Below are 23,684 nucleotides of genomic sequence, written 5' to 3'. Positions count from 1 at the left end.
GAGCATATTTTCACAGGGAAAGGTATGGAGCAAAAAACGCTCTTTTAAGCGTGGACCTGTGTCTGGAAAGAGCAGGGCAAAAGCTGAGTGTGGGTAAGCTCATAGCGAGAGAGAGGCTGAACAATACTGAAATCAGAGGCGCCAGCTTGCGAGGGTGATTGGGAGTGGGTGGGGCAATGTTGCACACATGATGTCAGGGCATTGGGAGGAGCTGGAGGCAGAGCCAAACACGCCAACCATGCAACATGGTACCCCTGCCTAGTGGGAATGTGGAAGTAATAAAGGTAAAGGTAAAGGTACCCCTGCCCCTACGGGCCAGTCTTGCCAGACTCTAGGGTTGTGCGCTCATCTCACTCTATAGGCCGGGAGCCAGCGCTGTCCGCAGACACTTCCGGGTCACGTGGCCAGCGTAACAAGCTGCATCTGGTGAGCCAGCGCAGCACACGGAACGCCGTTTACCTTCCCGCTGGTAAGCGGTCCCTATTTATCTACTTGCACCCGGGGCTGCTTTCGAACTGCTAGGTTGGCAGGCGCTGGGACCAAATGACGGGAGCGCACCCCGCCGCAGGGATTCAAACCGCCGACCATGTGATCGGCAAGTCCTAGGCGCTGAGGTTTTACCCACAGCGCCATCCGCGTCCCTGGAAGTAATAGTACCACTCTATTCCGCCTTCGACAGACCATACCTGGAATACTGTGTCCAGTTCTGGGCACCACCGTTTAAGAAGGATATTGACAAGCTGGAACGTGTGCAGAGGAGGGCAACCAAGATGATCAAGGGTCTGGAAACTCAGCCTGACGAGGAGCGCTTGAAGGAGCTGGGTATGTTTAGCCTGGAAAGGAGGAGACTGAGAGGAGATATGATAGCCATCTTCAAGTATCTCAAGGGCTGTGACATGGAAGATGGAGCAAGCTTGTTTTCTCCTGCTCTGGAGGGTAGGACTTGGATCAACAGCTCCAAGTTACAAGAAAGGAGATTCCAACTAAACATCAGGAAAAAACGTTCTGATAATAAGAACTGTTTGACAGTGGAATAGACTCCCTCAGGAGATTGTGGACTCTCCTTCCTTGGAAGTTTTTAAGTAGAAGTTGGATGGGCATCTGTCATGGATGCTTTAGCTGAGATTCCTGCATTGCAGGGGGCTGGACTAGATGACACTTGGGTCCCTTCCAACTCTATGATTCTATGAATGGTTGAAAAACAATTTAAAATCTATAGGAAGATCTCAGTCATATATTTCTTAATGGAAGAGTATTATAAATGAGGCTCCAATACTTTGGCCACCTCATGAGAAGAGAAGACTCCCTGGAAAAGACCCTGATGTTGGGAAAGATGGAGGGCACAAGGAGAAGGGGACGCCAGAGGACCAGATGGTTGGACAGTGTTCTCGAAGCTACCAGCATGAGTTTGACCAAATTGCGGGAGGCAGCGGAAGACAGTTGTGCCTGGCGTGCTCTGGTCCATGGGGGTCACGAAGAGTCAGATACGACTAAACGACTAAACAACAACAACAATTATAAATGAGTGTGGAACCTGCAAATCCATCTATGACTAACTTATATATGCATTACCACTGGTATAAATTGTCATATTTCTTATCCTTTTTAGTGTAGATTTGTCTAATGGATTATAAGTGACAGTCTTAGAATGCCACTTTAATCAGCCTAATGAAACAGGGGCATGAAAAGAGCAAAGAAAATGAGGCATAATGAAAGGGCCAGTTTTAGAAAAAAAAGTAAGAAATTGATCAGGGAGATGGTGGGAAATTACATTAAGTGACCCACCTGGTTTTCTGCAAGATTTCTCAGAAATGAATCCCATTTACTTCAGTGGAACTTACTTTACAAAAAGCATGCCCAGGATTAAAGTCTGTCTAAGATTTTTGCAGAGAAGGAAACAAAGTGAAGGTCCCGATCAAGATCAGTCAGAAGAAAGAATTGCATATTAAAACATGTTATAATGAAAGGCTAATATCTGGAGTTGCCAATGATAAAATGATTTAAGTTGATTAGCTGCCTTTTAACCAATAAAATGTAAATAAACTTACATATTTTGAAGACAGCCACAAAAATGTACTGTAGGACTCTCTTCTTGCAATCATTCTTAGCACCTAAAGAAATTACCCAGGCCCTACAAATATATGGGAGCAGAAACAGGAGGACCATCCCTTTCCTTCATGAGGACCATCCCATGAGCAGAGTTCTGCTGACACCACACCCCCCCCCCAAAAAAAGAAAGGATCTGTACTATTGGATCAATTATAGTAAAGGTTGTTTTCATACATGGTTTTTTTACAATGCAATATAGAGGGGGAAATGATGTTCCAAATTCATATTGTAAGATAGATTAGCATCTCATTTAGTTAGAAATGTGGCGTGCACACAGTTCGAGGTCTTTTGAGATAGTTTCCAATTAGTTCTGTGTGTCTCTGGCTTAAAACCTCTCCTGCTGTGCTGAGTCCTGTTGATTGCAATTGCAATATGGAAAACAGCTAATTGGCTGTGAAGACCCCTACCGATGCTACCTCTGCTGGCAATCTGTTTATGGATTTTCAAAATGCAGTTCCAGGTTTTTGATGGCATGTGTGAGAGTGTGGATGTGCTTTAATGTTACATATTTTCAGATTGTTCCAACAAGAGAATGTTCCTTGTTTAGCCGAATGCCAGCTTCATAATATATGGTTTATGAAACTGCAACAAGCATCAGATTGCCCTCTGCCCTGTTATGGCTCCCTTCCTTTCCTTCTCTATTTGAAATGGGAGCTTTCGAAAGTTATTTGTAATATGGCTTCAGAAAGGGTTAGGTCTGCTGTTCAAGTGGGGCAGGTTAAAAAATAATCTAATTTTTGCCCTTGAGTATGGATAAATGAGGGGATGCGGGTGGCGCTGTGTGTAAAACCTCAGTGCCTAGGACCTGCCGATCGTATGGTCGGCGGTTCGAATCCCCGTGGCGGGGTGAGCTCCCGTCTTTCGGTCCCAGCTCCTGCTCACCTAGCAGTTCGAAAGCACTCTTAAGTGCAAGTAGATAATTAGGTACCACTTTATAGCGGGAAGGTAAACGGAGTTTCCGTGTGCTGCATTGGTGCAGGATCGCCAGAGCAGCTTCGTCACGCTGGCCATGTGACCCGGAAGTGTCTCTGGACAGCGCTGGCCCCCAGCCTCTTAAGTGAGACGGGCGCACAACCCTAGAGTCAGACACGACTGGCCCGTACGGGCAGCGGTACCTTTACCTTTACCTTTATGGATAAATGAATGCAAGCCCTTGAGGATGGGTAAGTAAACTAGTTACTAGTTTATCAGATAAAATAAATGTGTGCGGTAAACAGGAATAGGAATCTGAAACATGATGTACTAACTTTGCATTGCATTTTAATGTTTTTCCCTCTGAGATCCTAGACGGTAGATTTGCTAAAGTTCCCGTCAAGGATATGACTTGTCCTTGTAGCATTCAAATATTTTAACAGTCACTCGTGTGTTTTTCTGCTCTAGTTTTCATCAAGGGGAGAAGGTTTTGTGGTTCATCTTTTGAGTATCTTCCTTGAAGGAACTCATAAATCTACCAGACTATTTGAATGTTCTTGTATTTCTTAGACCTGCTATCATTGTCAGTTCCTAGCTTGTCATTGTTAATCATTAATAATTGGTTCTGTTGAGGTTGTGACTTTGTATTTTGTTTATTGGTTGGTTTATTGGTTGGTTAACAGTAATAAACAATTGGTGGCGGCGATAGCACAATAAGTATGCTGCTACTGATTAGGATTTTCAGCATTTATAAGCTGCCTTTCTGGATCATGCCCACTCAAGGCAGGAAATAAATTTTGCTTTATTTTACTTAAACCTTTTAGTATGAATTACTGGGGAAGAGGTTCCTCATAGGTTTGCAGATCCACAAAACTTAGCTTGAAACAGCAGGTGTCACTGTTCTTATTACAGAATTTTTTAGAGTGTCAGTTTAGTGTTATGAAGATTCACAGAATGTTACTAGAGCTACCTAGATATTATAACCCTTTTGCTTTTGGATGCGACTAGACCATTTAATGTTTCCATTGGAAACTGGGATTAGTCCTGCCATACTCTGTTCCCTGTAATTGCGCCCAGAAAACAGCTGGTGCCGGGGGAGGGGGGGAGAGAAGGAAGGAAAATTGTTCTGATACTTCCTTTTTCTCCAGTTGCTAAACTGGGAGCATGGGGCAAGGAGGGTTGCTAGGCAAATTGAGATTTTAGGATATATGTTAGATTGTTTTTTAATGATTGCTCTCCCCCACCCCCTATGTTTTTAGCTGTTTCTATTTTAGCTGTAAGCCACCTTGATTCCCTGTCAGGGGGAAAAGGTAGAATATAAATAAATGTAATATAACAATAAATATAGGAACAAGGGCAGGATTACTGGATATCTGGATCCCAAGTAGATAAGGCAAACAGCTACACAGTTCACAGCTATCTGTTTATTATGTTCTCTGGACAAGGCAAGGTGTTTTGATAAGAACAGCCGTGTTAAAGGTTTGTGGTACAGAAAGCAGCGCCCATTTTTTAGAAGCTGAGGCACAAATGAAATACGATCTTTGCATAATGGGGGTCTTGATGTACTGTAGTTACTATAGCCACAGTAGCGTCAGAAGACAAAACCTTATTTACAGGTACAATATTGTATCTGACAGTGCAATCCTATATTTAGAAGTAAACAGCAATGACACTGTTGCCAAAAGAGGAATTAACCCTTGGCTCCAGGATGGAGTAAGAAATTAAACAGGGAACTTGATTCAGTATGCTTAATCATCATCCCTTACAGGACATCATACTACGCCTCCCTCCAAACAGAGGCTTGATACTGTGCCCACATGAGTACATTTTGTGTATGCTATACAAAAAAAATGAAAAGCTGCGGGGCTCCTCGGTTTCTTGACAGACGTTTTATATCTCTTATTTATTTGGGATGCTCTATCGCAGAGTGCAGGTGAGTTGCCGCTTGCTATTATGAAGGCAGTTGGGAGAACTATCCACATACGAACTACAGTTAAAAAAGAAAATGAGCAGCAGAGGGCAGTGGTGCAGTGCTTGAAATGTTGAGAAAATATATACCGGTAGACCTTTCTCTGTGTGTGCTGTGTGTGTGTAATGGGGTGAGGGCAGAAATCTGTTATATGAGACTGGGATGCTTCCATCGATAACAGGCAGAAGATCTTGAAAGTTCTACTTATATCTTGTATTTGTCTTAACAGATAGTGTGTGGAATTAAAACCAACCCCCCCCCAAAAAAATGCAATTGTTTATATGGCTACCTGAGTTCTGTTTCTGGTGATAATAGCAAAACATTGGTTTATTTGGCATTGCAATAAAATGTATACCGTATTTTTCTCTCTATAAGACGCACATTTTCCCCTCCAAAAATTAAGGGGAAATGTGTGTGTGTCCTATGGAGCGAATGCAGACTCTCGTGGCTTCAGCAAAAGGAACCCGAAGTGTCCGGAGAGCAGCGGGAACTTCCGCCATGTTCTGGAGGTACTGGGTTGCCTTCACTGAAGGCGAAGGCAATGTGGGAGAGGGAGAGCTGCGCAGCACCCCTTCAGCGAAGCGGGAGGAGAAATGGAAGGACTCCTTTTCTCCCGCCGCTTCGCTGAAGGGGTGCTGCGCAGAGAGGGGGAGATTTTTTTTTCTTGCTCTCCCCCTCTAAAACAAGGCGCGTCCTATGGTCGGGTGCATCCTATAGAGCAAAAAATACGGTAAACTTCGACTGACACTCATAGGCCAGGGTTTGTGGCTTCCAGGCAGACTTTGAGTCCCAGCAGCTCCTTACAAATTGACCATTGCATTATCCCATGTTATTATAGAAACATGACAGATATTCACCTCATTCTTGCAGCTACAGTCTGGTTCTTTCTTCTAGACCCTTGCGAAATTTAAGCGCAAATGGATCAGGAACGTTCACCTTCAATAGATAATTTCCCAGAACTTGCTCCCACAGGAGGCAGTGAGGCCCACCAACTTGGGTGGCCTTTAAAAAGAAGATTAGAGAAATTCATGGAGGAGTTGGCTATATCAGGTGCTGATAACAGCAAGGTTGCAGTTTCGATCTCCATTTGAGGCAGCTGCATATTCCTGCGTTGCAGGTGTTAGACTTGATGATCCTCAGGATCCCTTCCAACTGTTCTATGATTCTGTGATCTGGTTGGCCACTGAGAGAACAGGAGGCTGGACTAGATGGACCATTGGTCTGATCCAACAGGCTTGTCTCACGTTCTTAAGAAGGAAAGAGTTGAGTTAGATCACAGCCTTTAGAAATAGGCAACATTACAAGAGCTTGAGCTGCTTAACTTCCAATTCTCTTCTCATTTTAGTTCAATCACAACAGGTCCTAGCTAAAATTCTAAACCGTGGCCAAACATTAAGAGAACTAGTTCATTAATTTCCAGTGAACTCTGAAACAACCTCGCACCAAATTTGGTGTCTTTCTTGGAGTCAACGTTTCCTAGAAATAGTTCCAGTGTTTCTCTGGCAGCCTCTTCAGAGTTGCTTTTGATTGTTTCACCTTAATTGGAACATGTGGATAAGATTGCTTAGCAGTGGAGCTATTGCTGTTTCATTGTTTATACGCATACTTAATTTTCCATGGCAGTGGTGGGTTTGTGGCATGTCTAAATGTAGCAACCGCAGGAACCAAGTAAATGGGAGATACGCAGTAATGTTGAATTTTCTTATATAGCCTAACAAAGTAAGTATTACCTTTCTGGGTCAGAACAAGGACCACGTGGTACAGGTGCCCTTATATGTCCTATAATATAATATCATATAATAATAATAATAATAATACAATACAATACAATACAATACAATACAATACAATACAATGATATAAATTTTATTGAGGCACCTAAGACATTGCTACCCAATTTGCTTACAGTCCTGTTTGGATAAAGAGCAGACATAAAATAAAACCAAAACTGAAAGAGAAGGTCTGAATCAACGTGACTCAGACATGTGAACCAGGCAATAATATAAAGTTAAGCCAATTTGGAGGAACATACACTGTGGGATCGTAATATACTAACCTGAGATATAATTTTAATATTAATACAGTGGAGTAAATAACTTCTCTTATTCTACCTTTGAGCAGTGCCCATTCTCCTTTGTTCCTCACATCCTTCTTTGGCAGGGTTCTGTAGCTGAGCAGCATAATCAAGGTTCCCATTAACATGTTATTCCCCCCCTAATGTGTGTTATACAGTCATACCTTGGAAGCCGAACACCTTGGGAGTTGAATGTTTTGGCTCCCGAATGCCGCAAACCCAGAAGTGAGCGTTCCAGTTTGCGAACATTCTTTGGAAGCCAAATGTCTGACGCAGCTGATGCGGCTTCCAATTGTGCGCAGGAACCTCCTGCAGCCAATCAGAAGCCATGCCTTGGTTGTTGAACGTTTTTGGATATCGACAACCAAGGTACGACTGTAATTGGATCAAAAAACATATGCCACAGAAGACTGTCAGAACTGCAATCCAGAACTGGGTACACTTGCCTCAGAGTTAGCCCCATTGGACTCAGTTGGGCTTAGTTTTGCACAGACCTGTGTAGGATTGCACTGTAAGCGCAACATGAGACCAGTAGCAGATCTGAAGTGTTGTAGCTGCTTGGCTGTTATGTACTGAGTTGAATAGGATCCAAAATGCAGCAGTCTGATTGGTCCTAGAACAATAGGATTCACAATGCAGCAGTCTGATTGGTCCTAGAACAATAGGATTCACAATGCAGCAGTCTGTTTGCTCCTAGAACAATAGGACCCAGATTGCAGCAGTCTGATTGGTCCACAGGAGCCACCCAATCCAGCTCCAGGTGGAAGTGAATCCGCAACCTGATTGGCCTACAGGAGAATCCCGGAATTAGCCAATCACGTGAGGCCCATTGTGTAAATGATGTATATAAAGCAGACATTCTGGGGGAACTGCCATTCCTCCTCACCACTGTGAGCTGAATAAAGAGCATAAAATCCACTCTCGACTCCGCATATATTTCATTGGCCTATGCTGCCTGTAATTAATTTGCTCAGCGTTTTCATTAGCGTAGCATATGCTAATCAAACTTCTAGAGCAGTTAGGGCAGGCAATTTCTACTCTCGGACTTCTTTATGCTTTGCATTTTTGTTCCTTTTCTTTTAGTAGAATTTCCAGAGCTTTGTAGATACACAAGTTCTTGAGCATTACTTTTTTAGCGGGGCTAAAAGTTAGACTCTTGGATTTCCTGAAGTCCTTGTGGGTTACAGAAATACTACCAGGAGCACATGTCAACCCCTTGCGATATGTTGCCCACACCTTCTGCAGACAACTGCAAAACAGCTTTAGTCGAGAAAGAATACGTAGGCACTATATGACTCAAAGTGGCAAGCTGTTGCTCATTCAAAAGCCAGAGAGAGTTTTTGACCTGGTGTCTGTTTGAGAGAACAAGTTGCTTACGTGGTGCTGACATTTCTTTTCCTCTTGCTTCTGAGTTTTGACAAAAGGTAGTTGGAAGGGACTTTATCCCCCTCTTACTGAGCATTCTAGTCTGCAAAGTTCTGCCCACATGCAGAAGAGAATAGCTGAACAGTTCACATAGCTGAACACTCACATAGCCAATGACAGCAGAGCTCTGGTTCAGCCATACAAATGGCAGCAGGAGGATACCTCCAGTTGCATGTCTGATTCTCCCCTGCACACACTTAGAATTTTGCCACTCACTTGAATCCATGGTAGTATGAAAACAAGGGGAGGCACCATGAGCTCAGTACTGTCATGTGACTAACCGTAACAAGTTGATGCTCAAATCCTACCTCTGGTAGCAACGTAAGTTACCTTGAAAGTATGCTCAGGATAAAACTTACTAGAGCTGTGTCAAACCAGGCAGTAAACAAGGAACACTGTAGTTTTTAGTGTAATGATTCTGAAGTACAGTGGTACCTCAGTACAGATGCTTCAGGTTACAGACTCCGCTAACCCAGAAATAGTACCTCGGGTTAAGAACTTTGCTTCAGGATGAGAACAGAAATCGCACGGCGGCAGCGGGATGCCCCGTTAGCTAAAGTGGTACCTCAGGTTAAGAACAGTTTCAGGTTAAGAACGGACCTCCGGAACAAATTAAGTTCTTAACCTGAGGTACCACTGTAAAACAATTCCTCCTCAGGTGTTCAGAATCTGTATCCATGGAGTGAGGTAACTCCTGCATTGAGTAAGAAAATCTGTGAGTTTGGCTTAACACATTTACCAATTCTCTACCCAGTTGGAAACCTTGCGCTTTGAGGGTTCCCAGTTGTTGTTGTTATTTATATACCACCCTATACCTGGAGATCTCAGGGCGGTTGTGGGGAGAGTTGTAAGTACATTCAGTCAAGTAGACTTGCTGTGCAATCACCCTTCAGTGCAGGAAGATCAGGGTGGAGGGGATGTATCATTCAGTCCACACCCTCATGGACACAGATTCCAATGCTGGAAAGGACTACAGTGTTTAGTGAAAGCGAGCCTATGATTTCTTGCAAAACAACTTTTTTCAACTTAACTGTCTAAAGCAAAAATAGCTTGAGAAAATCATAGTCTCTATAAATGTTCTCATAAACTCTAGCGCGAGGTTCTTAGGAAAAGACCAGAAGTGTTCTGGATTTGTTTTCAAAGTTTGGTTCAGGCTAGCTGTAGTCTGCTGCTGGGAGACTTTTGTCAAGTGCTCTTTTCTATTCTGATAAATGGTTCTGTGGATTGCTAAAGTCCTGGGCAGCCTGAAAGTTTTACAGCCTGCTAATGAAAATGTGTTGAGTGTTAGAAACAAGTTGGCGCTGCAAATGGCAACATTTCCCCCCACATAATGCTATTTTAATATTTCCTCCTCCTCTCAAGATGGCAGTGCAAAGCCTTGGATAGTATGATCGGGGGGAGGGGGCAGGAGATGATGGGCTAGAAAGATGGAGGGAAGTTGCTGGCTCTTTTAAGTTTTTCTAGCAGTGATGTGTGACAGTGTTCCTCTGTCTGGAAGATCACCCTAACCCTGCTTTCACAAGTAGGAATGAATTGTGGGGTTAGGGAGAGCTCACATTCAAACAAATACAACACAGAAAAATCCTTCACACAAGTAAAGGAGGAAGGCTATGCAGAGAGGATATTAATATCCAGTACTGTGTTAAACCACAGAGCCTAGGACTTGCCAATCAGAAGGTTGGCGGTTTGAATCCCCGCAACGGGGTGAGCTCCCGTTGCTCAGTCCCTGCTCCTGCCAACCTAGCAGTTCGAAAGCACGTCAAAGTGCAAGTAGATAAATAGGTATCACTCCAGCGGGAAGGTAAACGGCATTTCCGTGTGCTGCTCTGGTTTGCCAGAAGCGGCTTAGTCATGCTGGCCACATGACCCGGAAGCTGTACGCCGGCTCCCTCGGCCAATAAAGCGAGATGAGCACCGCAACCCCAGGGTCGGCCAAGACTGGACCTAACAGTCAGGGGTCCCTTTACCTTTACCTTACTTCTATCAAACCTTGGATATGGAGGTTTCAGAGCAAAATCTGCCCAATCTTTTTAGGCTTTGTAATAATAGAATCATAGAATTGTCAAGTTGGAAGGGACCACAAGGGTCACTGAGTCCAACCTATGAAGGCAGCCCTGTTTAGGGAAGTTTTTAATGTTTCAAGTTTTATTCTGTTTTTAATGTTCTGTTGAAAGCTGCCCAGAGTGGCTGAGGAAACGCAGCCAGACGGGTGGGATAGAAATAATAAATAATTGTTGTTGTTGTTGTTGTCTCATACTCTACCAACTGAGCCATGTATGCTATATGATAAGGTTTTGGAAAGTGACAGAGCAAGGCAATAAATTAATTGGTTATTTTCAAAGAAGTCTTGTAGCTCGGTTCATATCGTGAATGCAATGGGCCTAATCTTTTCTGAATGAAAGATGGGAAAGGTCGGATATAAAACTTAAGGAAGAGGGTTTATAACATGGAAATCTTGCCAAACCATGGGGCTCCATGGGGAAACCCAGCCAGATGAGTGGGGTATAAATTATTATTATTATTATTATTATTATTATTATTATTATTATTATTATTGACACTTAAGAGTCCAACTCCACCACTTTATGATTCACAGCAGCAGAATCCTATATTCTGTGTTTGGCAAGGCTTACTGCCTATTAAACATGTTTTGAGTTGCATTCTTAATGCTCATCAGTCAAAAACATTTTCGCTGGCTCCTCTGTCTGCTTAATAGAGATTCGCAGTTCACAGATTGGGGTGGGGGGGGAGACAGGAGAGCTCTCTGGTCAAAGAAGTCCTATTTCAGGGGTGGTCTAGTCCAAGATAAAAAAACTATAAGAAGCAAGGACCTTGATGTTAACTATCAATAGTTAACATGTGGAAAGCAGACTGAGCAGGCCGTCACCTAGTCAAGTCTTCCCACTATGGAAAGAAGAATTGTATTTGTTTTGAAGTTGGAGTGGGGGAATCATTCTTTTCAGTAGGGCCCAAATCTTCCCCATACTGGTGAGCCCACGTTGACAAGTGGGTGAGACCACCACCTGCCTATCACTTGTCATGTAACTGATAGGTAGGTTGTCCCACCAACCTGTCAAAAATGGCCCAGGTAGTGGGGGGGGGACATACTGCCATGCAAGATTGAACTCCCCATGCTGACTCACTGGCGACAAGCCCAAACCGAACAGGATCAAATTCACTACTTATGAGCAGGGGAATTCTATGCTTCTTTCTTCAGCCAAGGAACTACCTGCCCCACACCTGGTGTCACATGTGACATCAGGTGTCAGGCAGGTGGGTGTGTCTTCAGGAACATTGTCTCATTGGCCAAGTGGGAAGCCTTGGCTAAGTATACCATATTTCTGGTTTAAATTATAGTAAATATTTTAGATTCACATTTGTACATTTAAATTAACCTATGTCAGTTTTATGCAACTCTGTGTCATCTTGTGTTCCCTTTTTTGCCCATGTGCTTCTCTCTTTTTCCATCTTTCTTTTTGTGATTCGGAATCGCTGCCATAAAGCAAAATGATTAATTTTGTAAATAACCAGGTAACATAATTGAGTTTGCACTACCTTGCTGGATAAATAGTCTGGCTCAGTTTCAGATAGATAGACTATTGTATGTATTATATTTACTCTCCTCAACCCAGAAAACCTACAGAGCCCTGATTAAATTTTTTGAAAAATCAAGATAGAGAGGTTTGCAAAGCTGTTTGAATTATTATCAGACGAATGGTTTATATGATTCATAAACTACGTAAATCTCAATAAACCCCTCTGCTAAAGATGTTCTATTGAATGTCATTCTGAGTGCAATGTGTACTTCAAATCATGCTGCCACCCGTGGTTTGAGGAAAATGTTAATCCTGTCAAAAAAAATTGCGAGATTTTCTAATATTAACTTTTGCCTTGGCTTTTTTTCTTGTTAAAGGCTCACTTTTTATTAATTCAAATCCAATATTAGAAGTAGAATTAAATTTGAAATTATTCCTGAGGTTTGATTTTTATTTTTTAAGCTGGATGGAAATGCAAGAAGTTTATTAAAATAGTATTTTTGTGCGTTATATTGAAAGCCATTACTAACTTCATGGAATTCTATTTGTTCAGTTCATTTAAGGGAAAGGTCAACATAAGCTACAACATCACGATTACCGATATTGTTGCACTCATGAACATCACAGTTGGTTTAGAACTAAATTGCATGGGGTTCGTGGTAGGTAAAGGTAAAGGACCCCTGGACAGTGAAGTCCAGTCAAAGCGCTCATCTCGCTTTTCAGGCTGAGGGAGCCGGCGTTTGTCCGCAGACAACTTTCCAGGTCATGTGGCCAGCATGACTAAACTGCTTCTGGCGCAATGTAACACTGTGACAGAAGCTGGAGCGCACGGAAATTCTGTTTACCTTCCCGCTACATCTATGGTCACCTCTTTGATTTTATGCAACCTTCTTCAATTGCGTTTTTTAACCATATAAGAATATGTGTAGGGAAGACTTCAGACTATAAATAATTTCAAAACCAGCCTCCTTCTAAGTTGCTGCTGCTTATCATTTTCTTTTGATCCAAGTTAAGAAGGGTGTCCATAACCAACAGGACTGGATTTTACAACATCTGAGTTATATTTACGTGTATGTCCATGCAAGTTTTCAATCCAGGAACACACTGTGCAGGAACACATTGCGCATTATTGTCAGCTGCACATTAAAAACAATAGTCTTCTAACCTGAAGTTGGGTTATTTGGTGCACAAAGTACAGTACGTATTGTTATTATTTTATTTTATTCTCTTTGTAAATTACTTCAGTGTTTTTTGTTACACGAGTTCAAGAAACTTAAATAACCTAACCTTTCATATCTGTAGAGAAAGTGTGAGTCATTTTTAAAGCTTTATCTTTTAATAACAGCAAACACATTCATGGCAATTGTATCAGCCATAGTGTTACTGGGACCCTTTTCATCCCGGCTTAGAACAAATCAACCACGTTTATTATTATTACTGCAGTTGTCGTTACTATCAAACAACCAGGATATTTTGGGAGTGGGGGTGTTTTATTGTATTATATTATCATTTGAAGATGTAACCCACCCCGGGACCATGTGATTGAACAGTGGGTAGCAGGTATAATTGATGGTGGTGGTTTTAAAATATTAGAGATGCAATTTCTAATATTTTAGAAATATTTGCCAACAGCCCCCAAACACAGTGATGCTACAGTTTTGTTTAAGTCCGATAGTCCTACTCCCTGATGCAATTGAATCTATAAACTTGCTACAACATGTTTATTGTTAGCAGAGAATAACCTCAGAGTTGTTGTAACAACCATTTGTAATCCTGGAAACTGTGTTGCCTTTTCAAAACTGTCTCTTAAGTGAAATGAGCTTCAAGTCAGTTCACTGAGAATACAAAACCACTCTGCTATGTTGCTATGCAAAGATTAAAATTTAATTTTAGACAGAGTAACCATAGCGTAGAAACAAAGGGGGAATATTTTATGAAGCTTCCTTGTGAGCATGAATTTCACAGCTGTTTCATATTTGTACTGAAATGTTAGCAAGATCAGTGGAAGGCAGATAGATATCGCCTATCATTGATTTCATCTCATTGTCCATGGACATCCTCTGCAAACAGTTTTAAGGAAGCAAGCAAAATACATTGTAATACATTATTAGAAGGAAAACCTCTGGAATGCTTTGTGTCAAACCTGTGTGTTATATATGTAGACAAACAGGAACAAAAGAGACTTAAATGGGCATTTGTTGAAAGTTAGACTGTTTGTTTGTTTGTTTGTTTGTTTGTTTTTATGACAGCCAGTGTGGTGTAGTGGTTAAGAGCGGTAGACTCATAATCTGGTGAACCAGGTTTGATTCCCCACTCTTCCACATGCAGCTGCTGGGTGACCTTGGACTTGTCACACTTCTCTGAAGTCTCTCAGCCCCACTCACTTCACAGAGTGTTTGTTGTGGAGGAGGAAGGGAAAGGAGAATGTTAGCCGCTTTGAGACTCCTTCGGGTAGCGATAAAGCGGGATATTAAATCCAAACTCTTCTTCTCTCTTCTTTTGATACCTTATTTTATTTTTGGTAGCATAACCAAGTGGCAACATTGGGATGCTAAGGTGGTATGGTTCTTTTAAAACTTTCTAGGTGGAGAAACTGATATTTCTATTTTCAGCATCATAGTTGAGAGCTTAACAAGACTTCTCCAATGTTGCCATATGCAAGGTTCAAACTGTTGCTTGTCTTCTTAAATCTGGGGGGATTTGTTAAACTACCATCTGGAGAATGCAGAACCCCCTCAAGAATGCATACGTTGACCATCCCTGCTCTTAAATTAGAGAAACACCCCCCCCCATTCCTCTTCCTTTCCCCCACTACTTTCATTTGTGTTGGTTAAAAAAAAATGGCCTCACCTAGCAAATATTTTTTCTATGTTGTTCCAGGTTGTGAGTCTCCACTTGATCTGACATTTCAAAAGGCCACAGCTGCAGTGAATGAGATATTTATGACTCTCAGAGATGTTGCAAGAGCTCGGGCTTACATGAAGCAGTTTAATTCCGTACATGTTCCAGGAAGCCAAATTCAACAGGCAAGTTGCTGTGTCTTTTTTTAAAAAAATCCATGTGTTACTCTGTGTTACTTTATAGCAGTGTTTCCCAAACTTGGGTCTCCAGCTGTTTTTGAACTACATATCCCATCATCCCTGACCACTGGTTCTGCTGGCTAGGGGTTATGGGAGTTATAACCCAAAAACAGCTGGAGACCCAAGTTTAAGAAGCCCTGGTTTGGAGCATTGGCAAAACTACCTGTAGCAAAATGTGACTGATTTTGTGGTTGTTTAATGCAGAATGTATTCTACTAATCTACAAGTGGGTTTGTAGAATTGTCTTTCCCTTCCAATGTTCTTAATAGTCATTGCTTAATTGAAAGGATATCTACTGAACCACAGCAGCTATAACATTGCCATCCATCTAATGTTGTTTCTGTGCTAGCCTCACCAGTTGCAGGGAGCTTACATGTACCCATGAAGGCCACCTGCTCTATAAAATAGAAAGGGACACGGGTGGCACTGTGGTTTAAACCACTGGGCCCCTGGGCTTGCCGATCAGAAGGTCAGTGGTTTGAATCCCCGCAGCAGGGTGAGCTCCCATTGCTGTGTCCCAGCTCCTGCCAACCCAGCAGTTTGAAAGCACACCAGTGCAAGTAGATGAATAGGTACCACTGTGGTGAGATGATCATTACAACCCCATAGTTGCCTTTGACTGGACTTAACCATCCAGGGGTCCTCTACTCTACTCTACTCTACTCTACTCTACTCTATAGAATAGTCATCCATTTAGCAGTAACCACTAAATGTATCCAGCTTAAAAAGAATAGAAAACAAACTATAGCATCTTTTTATTGATACATTTTCTGTGCATGAAACAGTTAACCCCCCCCCCCCAATATATTATGTAAGTTATCAGAGTTTGGAACAACCAGTTACTGAAGCTTTTGCTCTGTGCTTTTTGGTAGCACCTTTGTTGATGTTTTCTAGACAATTTGTCACCGTGTTCCTATTTCTCAGCCCTTAATTTCAGATAGCATCATGTCCCTCATGTACCATTGTTAAGCACTGATTGATTCTTTTTAGCTGCTGTAGTCTTAAACTAGAAGTACGAAGAGTGCAAGAGAGGATTCCTGCCCCCGCCCCAATAAGAAAGAACATTTTTCCTCATCCGGTTGCATAGACAGGGATGTTTAATGGTTATACCTTACCTTCCACACAGCCAAGATCATAGAGGGAGTGAAACCATACTGGCTATCATGCTATCACCCATCCCCAGGTCCTTGGCCAGAGTGGGTCCAGCTGCCGCCCCCCCCCCCCATGGATAATCAGTAACTACAATGGGTTGAATCCAGATTTCATTAGTCTTACTTGGAATAGACCCATTGAATTCAATGGGACTTATATTAGCCATGACTAAAGTATAATTAACCAAATCTGGATCCAACCTAAATACAGAGACGTTCTGCTTATTTCAGTGGAACTTATTTCCAATAAGTGTGCTTTGAATCAAAGCTTAAGTGATTTTTTTATATATATATTTAAAAAATCACATATTTCCTGTTTTGACATCCTTTCCCTTTTAAGCATATCATTTTGAATGAATTTGTTTCTCTTTCCCAAAGGAATAATTTTGTGTGTTCAACAAGCCGTTTTTTATGTTTTTGAGTCCCAGCCAGTCATATAACACACAGCTAATGTCTGCTGCATCTTTCTTGGCTCAGTTAAAATGTAAATGTGTGTTGGAGGAAGCTTTGAGTGGCACATCTACATTTTCTTAGTGACTGCATTGAAGAAAAAGATCTGTATTTGACATTGCAAACTGCTGGACACAAAAATGTGTCTTTAATGGCTATAATGTTTTAGAAAATCTTTTCTTTCCCAGGTTGTTCAGTTTAAGTAGTTAGTTTCTCATTTGTTTTTCTTTTTTCTGTCTAAGGTAAGTGGCACTTCTGTTTATCATTTCTGCAGCATGACTCCTACATGTGTTTTCTAAGAAAACTAGAGATTGACATTCTTGGAATAGCTCAGTAAGGAAACATTGGCTGCCATAAATGGAACACATTAATTCAGTTTTGTAGATTGTAATACTGGCTACTGAAATTATATGAGTTGGTGGTTACTGCTTTAGATCTGCAGTAATTGTATAAATGTAGAAAACTTTATAAACTGTATACAGTAAGCTTTCACTAAAAGCATTCCTCTGGTTTGAAGTGCCTACTTTATTTTATTTGCATTACGGTTGGATCCAGGGACCTGAAGAACCAGCAAAACACATGTTCAGATAGACAATATGCTGTCTCCCACCAGCTCTATACCAAAACTTCAGTTTTGATCCTGGTTTTCCAAATGATGTGCTTGCAATGTTTCGAATACAACCTTCCAAATCAATTTTCAAAATGCTGAAGTGATACACTCTCAGTAATGTGTTTAGTATATACAGCAAAAGAAGATTGTAACATTTAAAAATCATTTTGAAAAGCCAGATAAACCCTGACTCTTCATTAGTCTAGATAGCCTATCCTTTGCTGCAATTCACCCTCTGGAACATAGGATCTCTCATTTCATGATGGGGGAGAAGAAACTGGAGAGCTAGGTGGGAAGCCTGGGAGCAATTTTGTTCAGACAAAAGGCAGCACCTTCTCAGGCTTCCCTTCTAGCTGGAGACAGTGGTACCTCGGGTTAAGTACTTAATTCGTTCTGGAGGTCCGTTCTTAACCTGAAACTGTTCTTAACCTGAGGTACCACTTTAGCTAATGGGACCTCCTGCTGCTGCCACGCCGCCGGTGCACGGTTTCTGTTCTCATCCTGAAGCAAAGTTCTTAACCTGAGGTACTATTTCTGGGTTAGCGGAGTCTGTAACCTGAAGCATATGTAACCTGAAGCGTCTGTAACCCGAGGTACCACTGTACTGTCCCTTTCAGTGCTAAATAAGAGGGCAATCCAGATGTCGCTGTGTTTACCCATGATGTCTATGCTGCATCCTTTCACTTAGTGCTGAGAGCATTCTTCCTCCTGGAAGGGGCAAATGGCAAGGATGTTCAAACATACACCCCCAATACAGCGACGGAGAGAGAGCAGAGCCACACCACCACCATTGGATGTGGAGACCATTACCTGGCTGGCTGCATGTGGGGAAAGGTCCCTCATGTGATATGCGCTTAGAGCTCCTACACCAGCCTTTCTCAACCTCTGGGTCCCCAGATGTTGTTGAACTACAACTCCCATCACTCCTACCTAGCAAGGCCAAAGCTCAGGGATGATGGGAGTTGTAGTCCAACAACATCTGGGGACCCACAGGTTGAGAACTGCTGTCCTACACAGTCTGGACCTGCTCTTGCATTTAGGAGCTCTGTGTGCCCAGCAGCAGTAGGTGAGAGAATTCAACTATGCATCCTTTTCACATGCTTGTGTTTAATGCATGATTAGTTAGCCATCGGAACACCGCTGCCGCCCATCCCAGCCAGTGTGTGTTGAGAGAGGGTAATGGTAATCATTACTGTTGGGAGACTTCGATCCCCGATCATATCACTACAAAAAAGCAGCTCCAAAATTGCACAAAGCTAGGACCTAGTGAACCAATGTTATTTCTCGTGACGAGGTGTTTTGTTTTGTTTTGTTGGCAAAAGCAAATATACCAGGCAGAGGCAAGAACTCCCTGGGATTTTGTACATTTTCCTCCCCTCATCTTCAAATTTTGTTAAAGTTCACATTGTTGAATTTTTATTTTCCAAGAAGCTGAGTGCTTGTATCTTTGTGGAGCCAACCAATGGGAATCAATGCAGAGGCTCGATAGTCCAGTTTGAGCCATCAACTAGGCAGAGGCTGAAAATGTTTTCCCAACATTAGTAGCGAAATAAAGCAGAATTGGTTTGTCTGGTGTCGCAAAAGCAGTATGAAAGATAACTGTGTGTGTGCCCTGTCTCTGTCTCCAGACAACAAATTGATGCAAGCAAGACAGTATCTGCTCCAGTGAGCAAGTTTTAGGCAGCTTCCACTCCATTTTCCTCCCTTTTTTTTAGCAGTTACCACAGTGACCATGAACATATCCCAACACAGTAAATTTCACAAGTGGGTTGTGCATTGTGAAATCACTTGTATATATACACTTACGTTCAATGTTTAATATTTTCCAGGCCTCTTATAAACCATTGCTGAAGCAAGTGGTGGAAGAGATATATAATCCGGATCGACCTGACTCTGTTGATATTGAGCACATGTCTTCTGGGCTCACAGACCTTCTGAAAACTGGGTTTAGTATGTTTATGAAGGTAAGGTTGCTATGCAGTTGCCCACGTGTACATCTTAACAAAGTTAAATGTGTAGCTGTTTTTGGTAAGAGGAAGCTTCTTCATTTTATCTGTGACGTTGTTATCTCATCGTTTTCTGCCTAATATGCACAAGTCATTGGCTACACCTGGCTTTGGCATTTGACTTGCAGTAGAATACGGAACATGCATTTTGTAGTTTTAAAGTTTATATTTGATATATAGGTGGTAGCTCTGGAACTCACTGCCCCCAAAGGTTAGGTTTTCTTTCTCTTTAATTGTTTCCCATCGGGAATGGAAAACTCCTTTTTAAGCATACGTTTGATTCTGTTGCTACTAAAAGTGCTGATGGCGAGTACGGCTCTTTATTGTTTGTCACTGCTGGTTTTTGTTTATAATGTTTTTAGTGGTTCTTCTGCCATTGTTTTTATGTTCGATTTTATATTTGTCGGCCACTTTGAACACTTTGTATCATCATCATCATCACTTTTAATTTGTATACTGTCTTTCTATCTTACAATACCCAAGGCGGTTTACAAGCTGAATAAACAATGAATGTACACCTTATAACAATCTAATGCAATACAAAAATGTGATAATAAAACATAACTTTAAAATAAGCAACTACATCAAATAAAATAACATTCAACAATCATTAGAATAGCATAGAATAATATACTATTCTATACTATTCTAATATCAGCATATAAAAATTAAACAGACATCCACTCTTAATTACAATAAATAATTTCTAAACTACAATCAATAAAACAATTGCAAGCCACAGAGCATAAAATAATACAATACAAATTGAGAAGCAAGGACTGGAGGGTGGGACAAGGCAGATGGAAGAAGGCCTTGCCTGATGAAGTCTCTTCAAATATGGTTTCTTGAAGTCTGCATCCAAAGATGGTTTCTTGAGGCCCACAGAGAAGTACTGACTATTCCCTCCGCCTCTGCTAATTGTGGTTTCAATTCTTCAACTCTTTTTCACCTGCTAGGATGGGCTTGAGTTTAGTTCACAACTGATTTCTAGAATTAGTGTATTTTTCTCCATAAGTGATTAACTCATTCCTACAATTCCACATAAACAGATTTTGCATTCACTGATTTTGCAGTGAAACTGCTGGTTTCCACATCAAATGCAAATGCAAACCATTTATTATCAGTCCATAATTAATAGCTGCAGCCTTCAACATCATACGATGCTTCCAAAAACAATTTGTCCATTCACTCATTTGTCTGCCGGTGCTGAAATTAACTAGGTCTAAAGAGAATACTGTTGCAATCAAAGGATTTGCCTGCTTCACAGGCCCTAGAGCTTAACTTCAGTCAGGAAGAAAGAAAGAGATGGGGGCAGAATCATTGAGGACTGATGGGGCAGGGGAAACCTTAGTTTCTGCAGTATATTTTTAAACATCTCTCCAGATGAATATATGAGGCAGTACTCAATTATTATTATTATTTTAAAAAAGGTTAAAGCTCTTAAGAACAAGCATTGGAAGCAGTGAGTTATGCAGTAAATTGGAAACAACAGTGACTGTGTTAAAATGGCATTTCTCAAAATAGCTTTCCTTTGAAAGAAAGAAGAAGAATTATGAAGTGCTTATGAATTATACATGCCAGGAACAAATCTTCATGTTTCAGCAAATTATGAATCATTTCTTTTTCATCACCTTGCAATCATCATCTTCTTCCTGAGGTATCCAAGAAGCATCCCCCTTTGAACCAGGATACAGTGGTACCTCGGGTTAAGAACTTAATTCGTTCTTAACCTGAAATTGTTCTTAACCTGAGGTACTACTTTAGCTAATGGGGCCTCCCACTGCCACCACACCGCCAGAGCACAATTTCTATTCTCATCCTGAAGCAAAGTTCTTTACAAAGGTACTATTTTTGGGTTAACGGAGTCTATAACCTGAAGCATCTGTAACCTGAAGTGTCTGTAACCCGAGGGGTACCACTGTATACTCCCCACCTGTTACATGGAGAAAGTCCCTAAGTAGGCAAACTTGGGGAATACAAAGCAGCCCAACTAAGTCTGCGTGTGCCGATTAGCTACAGAATGTTGACTGACCTTTGGGAGGAAACTAGCTTTTTCACCACCAGTCATGAGATAAGAACATTTGTGCCAATTTTGTCCTGGAATCCTTCCAGGCCTTCAACTGCACTGTCCGTGTCCACTTCCCCTGTTACTATAGATCCCCAAGCCAAACGGAGGACATAGATGATGCCTTCCTGGAACAGATGGCCAAGCATGCAAAAGGAGGGGAGATAGTAGTAATGGGGGACTTCAGTTACCCGGATATTTGTTGGATGTCAAACTCAGCCAAGAGCATAAGGTCAAACAGATTCCTCACTGGCCTTGCAGACAACTTCATTGTCCAGAAAGTGGGAGAAGCAACAAGAGGAACAGTCATTTTATATCTGGTCCTAACCAATGTTGATGACCTGGTTAGTGGGGTAGAAGTGGAAGGATCATTAGGCATGAGTGATCATGCTCTTCTGAACTTTACTATACAGCAGAAAGGAGCAGCCAAGCATACTAGGACTCAATTTCTTGACTTTAAGAAAGCCGACTTCATAAAACTTAGGGAAGTGCTGGGTGAGATCCCATGGACAGTAATACTAAAAGGAAAGGGAGTTCATGATGGCTGGGAGTTTGTTAAGAGGGAGATAGTAAAAGCACAACTTCAAGCAATACCAATGAGACGAAAACATGGAAGGTGCCTAAAGAAGCCAGGGTGGCTATCTAAAGAACTTTTAACTGAGTTAAGATTAAAAAAGGATGTGTACAAAAAAATGGGAAAGGGGGGGAAACCACCAAATAGGAATTCAAACAAATAGCCAGCACATGTAGACACAAAGTCAGAAAAGCTAAAGCACAGAATGAACTCAGGCTTGCTAGAGTGGGGTCACTCAGAGAAGAAGATGGTGAAATGCAAACAGGGGACACAGAAAGGGCTGAACTCCTCAATGCCTTCTTTGCCTCAGTCTTCTCCGATAAAGAATACAATTCCCGACCTGAAGAATTTGGAGCAAATGATTCAGCAGAGGAAACACAGCCCAGAATAACTATGGAGATAGTACAAGAATACTTGGCTAGTTTAGATGTATTCAAGTCTCCAGGGCCAGATGAACTGCATCCAAGAGTATTAAAAGAACTGGCAGATGTGATCTCAGAACCACTGGCAGTCATATTTGAGAATTCCTGGAGAACAGGCGAAGTCCCGGCAGACTGGAGGAGGACAAATGTTGTCCCTATTTTCAAAAGGGGGGAAAGAGAGGACCCAAATAATTATCGCCCAGTCAGTCTGACATCAATAGCAGGGAAGATTCTGGAGCAGATCATTAAGCAAACAGTCTGTGAGCACCTAGAAAGGAATGCTGTGATACCAATAGTCAGCATGGATTTCTGAAAAATAAGTCATGTCAGACTAACCTGATCTCGTTTTTTGACAGAATTACAATCCTGGTAGATGAAGGGAACGCAGTGGATGTAGCCTACCTTGATTTCAGCAAGGCATTTGACAAGGTGCCCCATGATATTCTTGTAAAGAAGCTGGTAAAATGCGGTCTTGACTATGCTACCACTCAGTGGATTTGTAACTGGCTGACTGACCGAACCCAAAGGGTTCTCATCAATGGTTCCTCTTCATCCTGGAGAAGAGTGACTAGTGGGGTGCCACAGGGTTCTGTTTTGGGCCCGGTCTTATTCAACATCTTTATCAACGACTTGGATGATGGACTCAAGGGCATCCTGATCAAATTTGCAGATGACACCAAACTGGGAGGGGTGGCTAACACCCCAGAGGACAGGATCACACTTCAAAACGACCTTGACAGACTAGAGAACTGGGCCAAAACAAACAAGATGAATTTTAACAGGGAGAAATGTAAAGTATTGCACTTGGGCAAAAAAAAAAATGAGAGGTACAAATACAAGATGGGTGACACCTGGCTTGAGAGCAGTACATGTGAAAAGGATCTAGGAGTCTTGGTTGACCACAAACTTGACATGAGCCAACAGTGTGACGCGGCAGCTAAAAAAGCCAATGCAATTCTGGACTGCATCAATAGGAGTATAGCATCTAGATCAAGGGAAGTAATAGTGCCACTGTATTCTGCTCTGGTCAGACCTCACCTGGAGTACTGTGTCCAGTTCTGGGCACCACAGTTCAAGAAGGACACTGACAAACTCGAACGTGTCCAGAGGAGGGCAACCAAAATGGTCAAAGGCCTGGAAACGATGCCTTATGAGGAACGGCTAAGAGAGCTGGGCATGTTTAGCCTGGAGAAGAGGAGGTTAAGGGGTGATATGATAGCCATGTTCAAATATATAAAAGGATGTCATATAGAGGAGGGAGAAAGGTTGTTTTCTGCTGCTCCAGAGAAGCGGAAACGGAG

General features: G+C 41.9%; 1 protein-coding gene across 2 annotated transcripts in view; it reads left to right on the top strand.

Annotated features, from left to right (window-relative positions):
- The window catches only part of SCFD2 (sec1 family domain containing 2), a 151,870-nt gene that overhangs the window by 109,788 nt on the left and 18,398 nt on the right, over window positions 1–23,684 (top strand). For both annotated transcript variants that reach the window (XM_082238152.1, XM_082238153.1), the window contains exons 6-7: window positions 14,906–15,051; window positions 19,146–19,280. In XM_082238152.1, coding sequence (XP_082094278.1) covers window positions 14,906–15,051; window positions 19,146–19,280 — 281 coding nt within the window. The remainder of the gene's footprint in view (window positions 1–14,905; window positions 15,052–19,145; window positions 19,281–23,684) is intronic.

This window comes from Podarcis vaucheri (assembly GCF_965113315.1).
Source record: "Podarcis vaucheri genome assembly, chromosome: 9".
NCBI lineage: Eukaryota > Metazoa > Chordata > Lepidosauria > Squamata > Lacertidae > Podarcis > Podarcis vaucheri.
The sequence above is the reverse complement of the archived record's forward strand: the minus strand, read 5'-3'. Positions and strand labels throughout refer to the sequence as shown.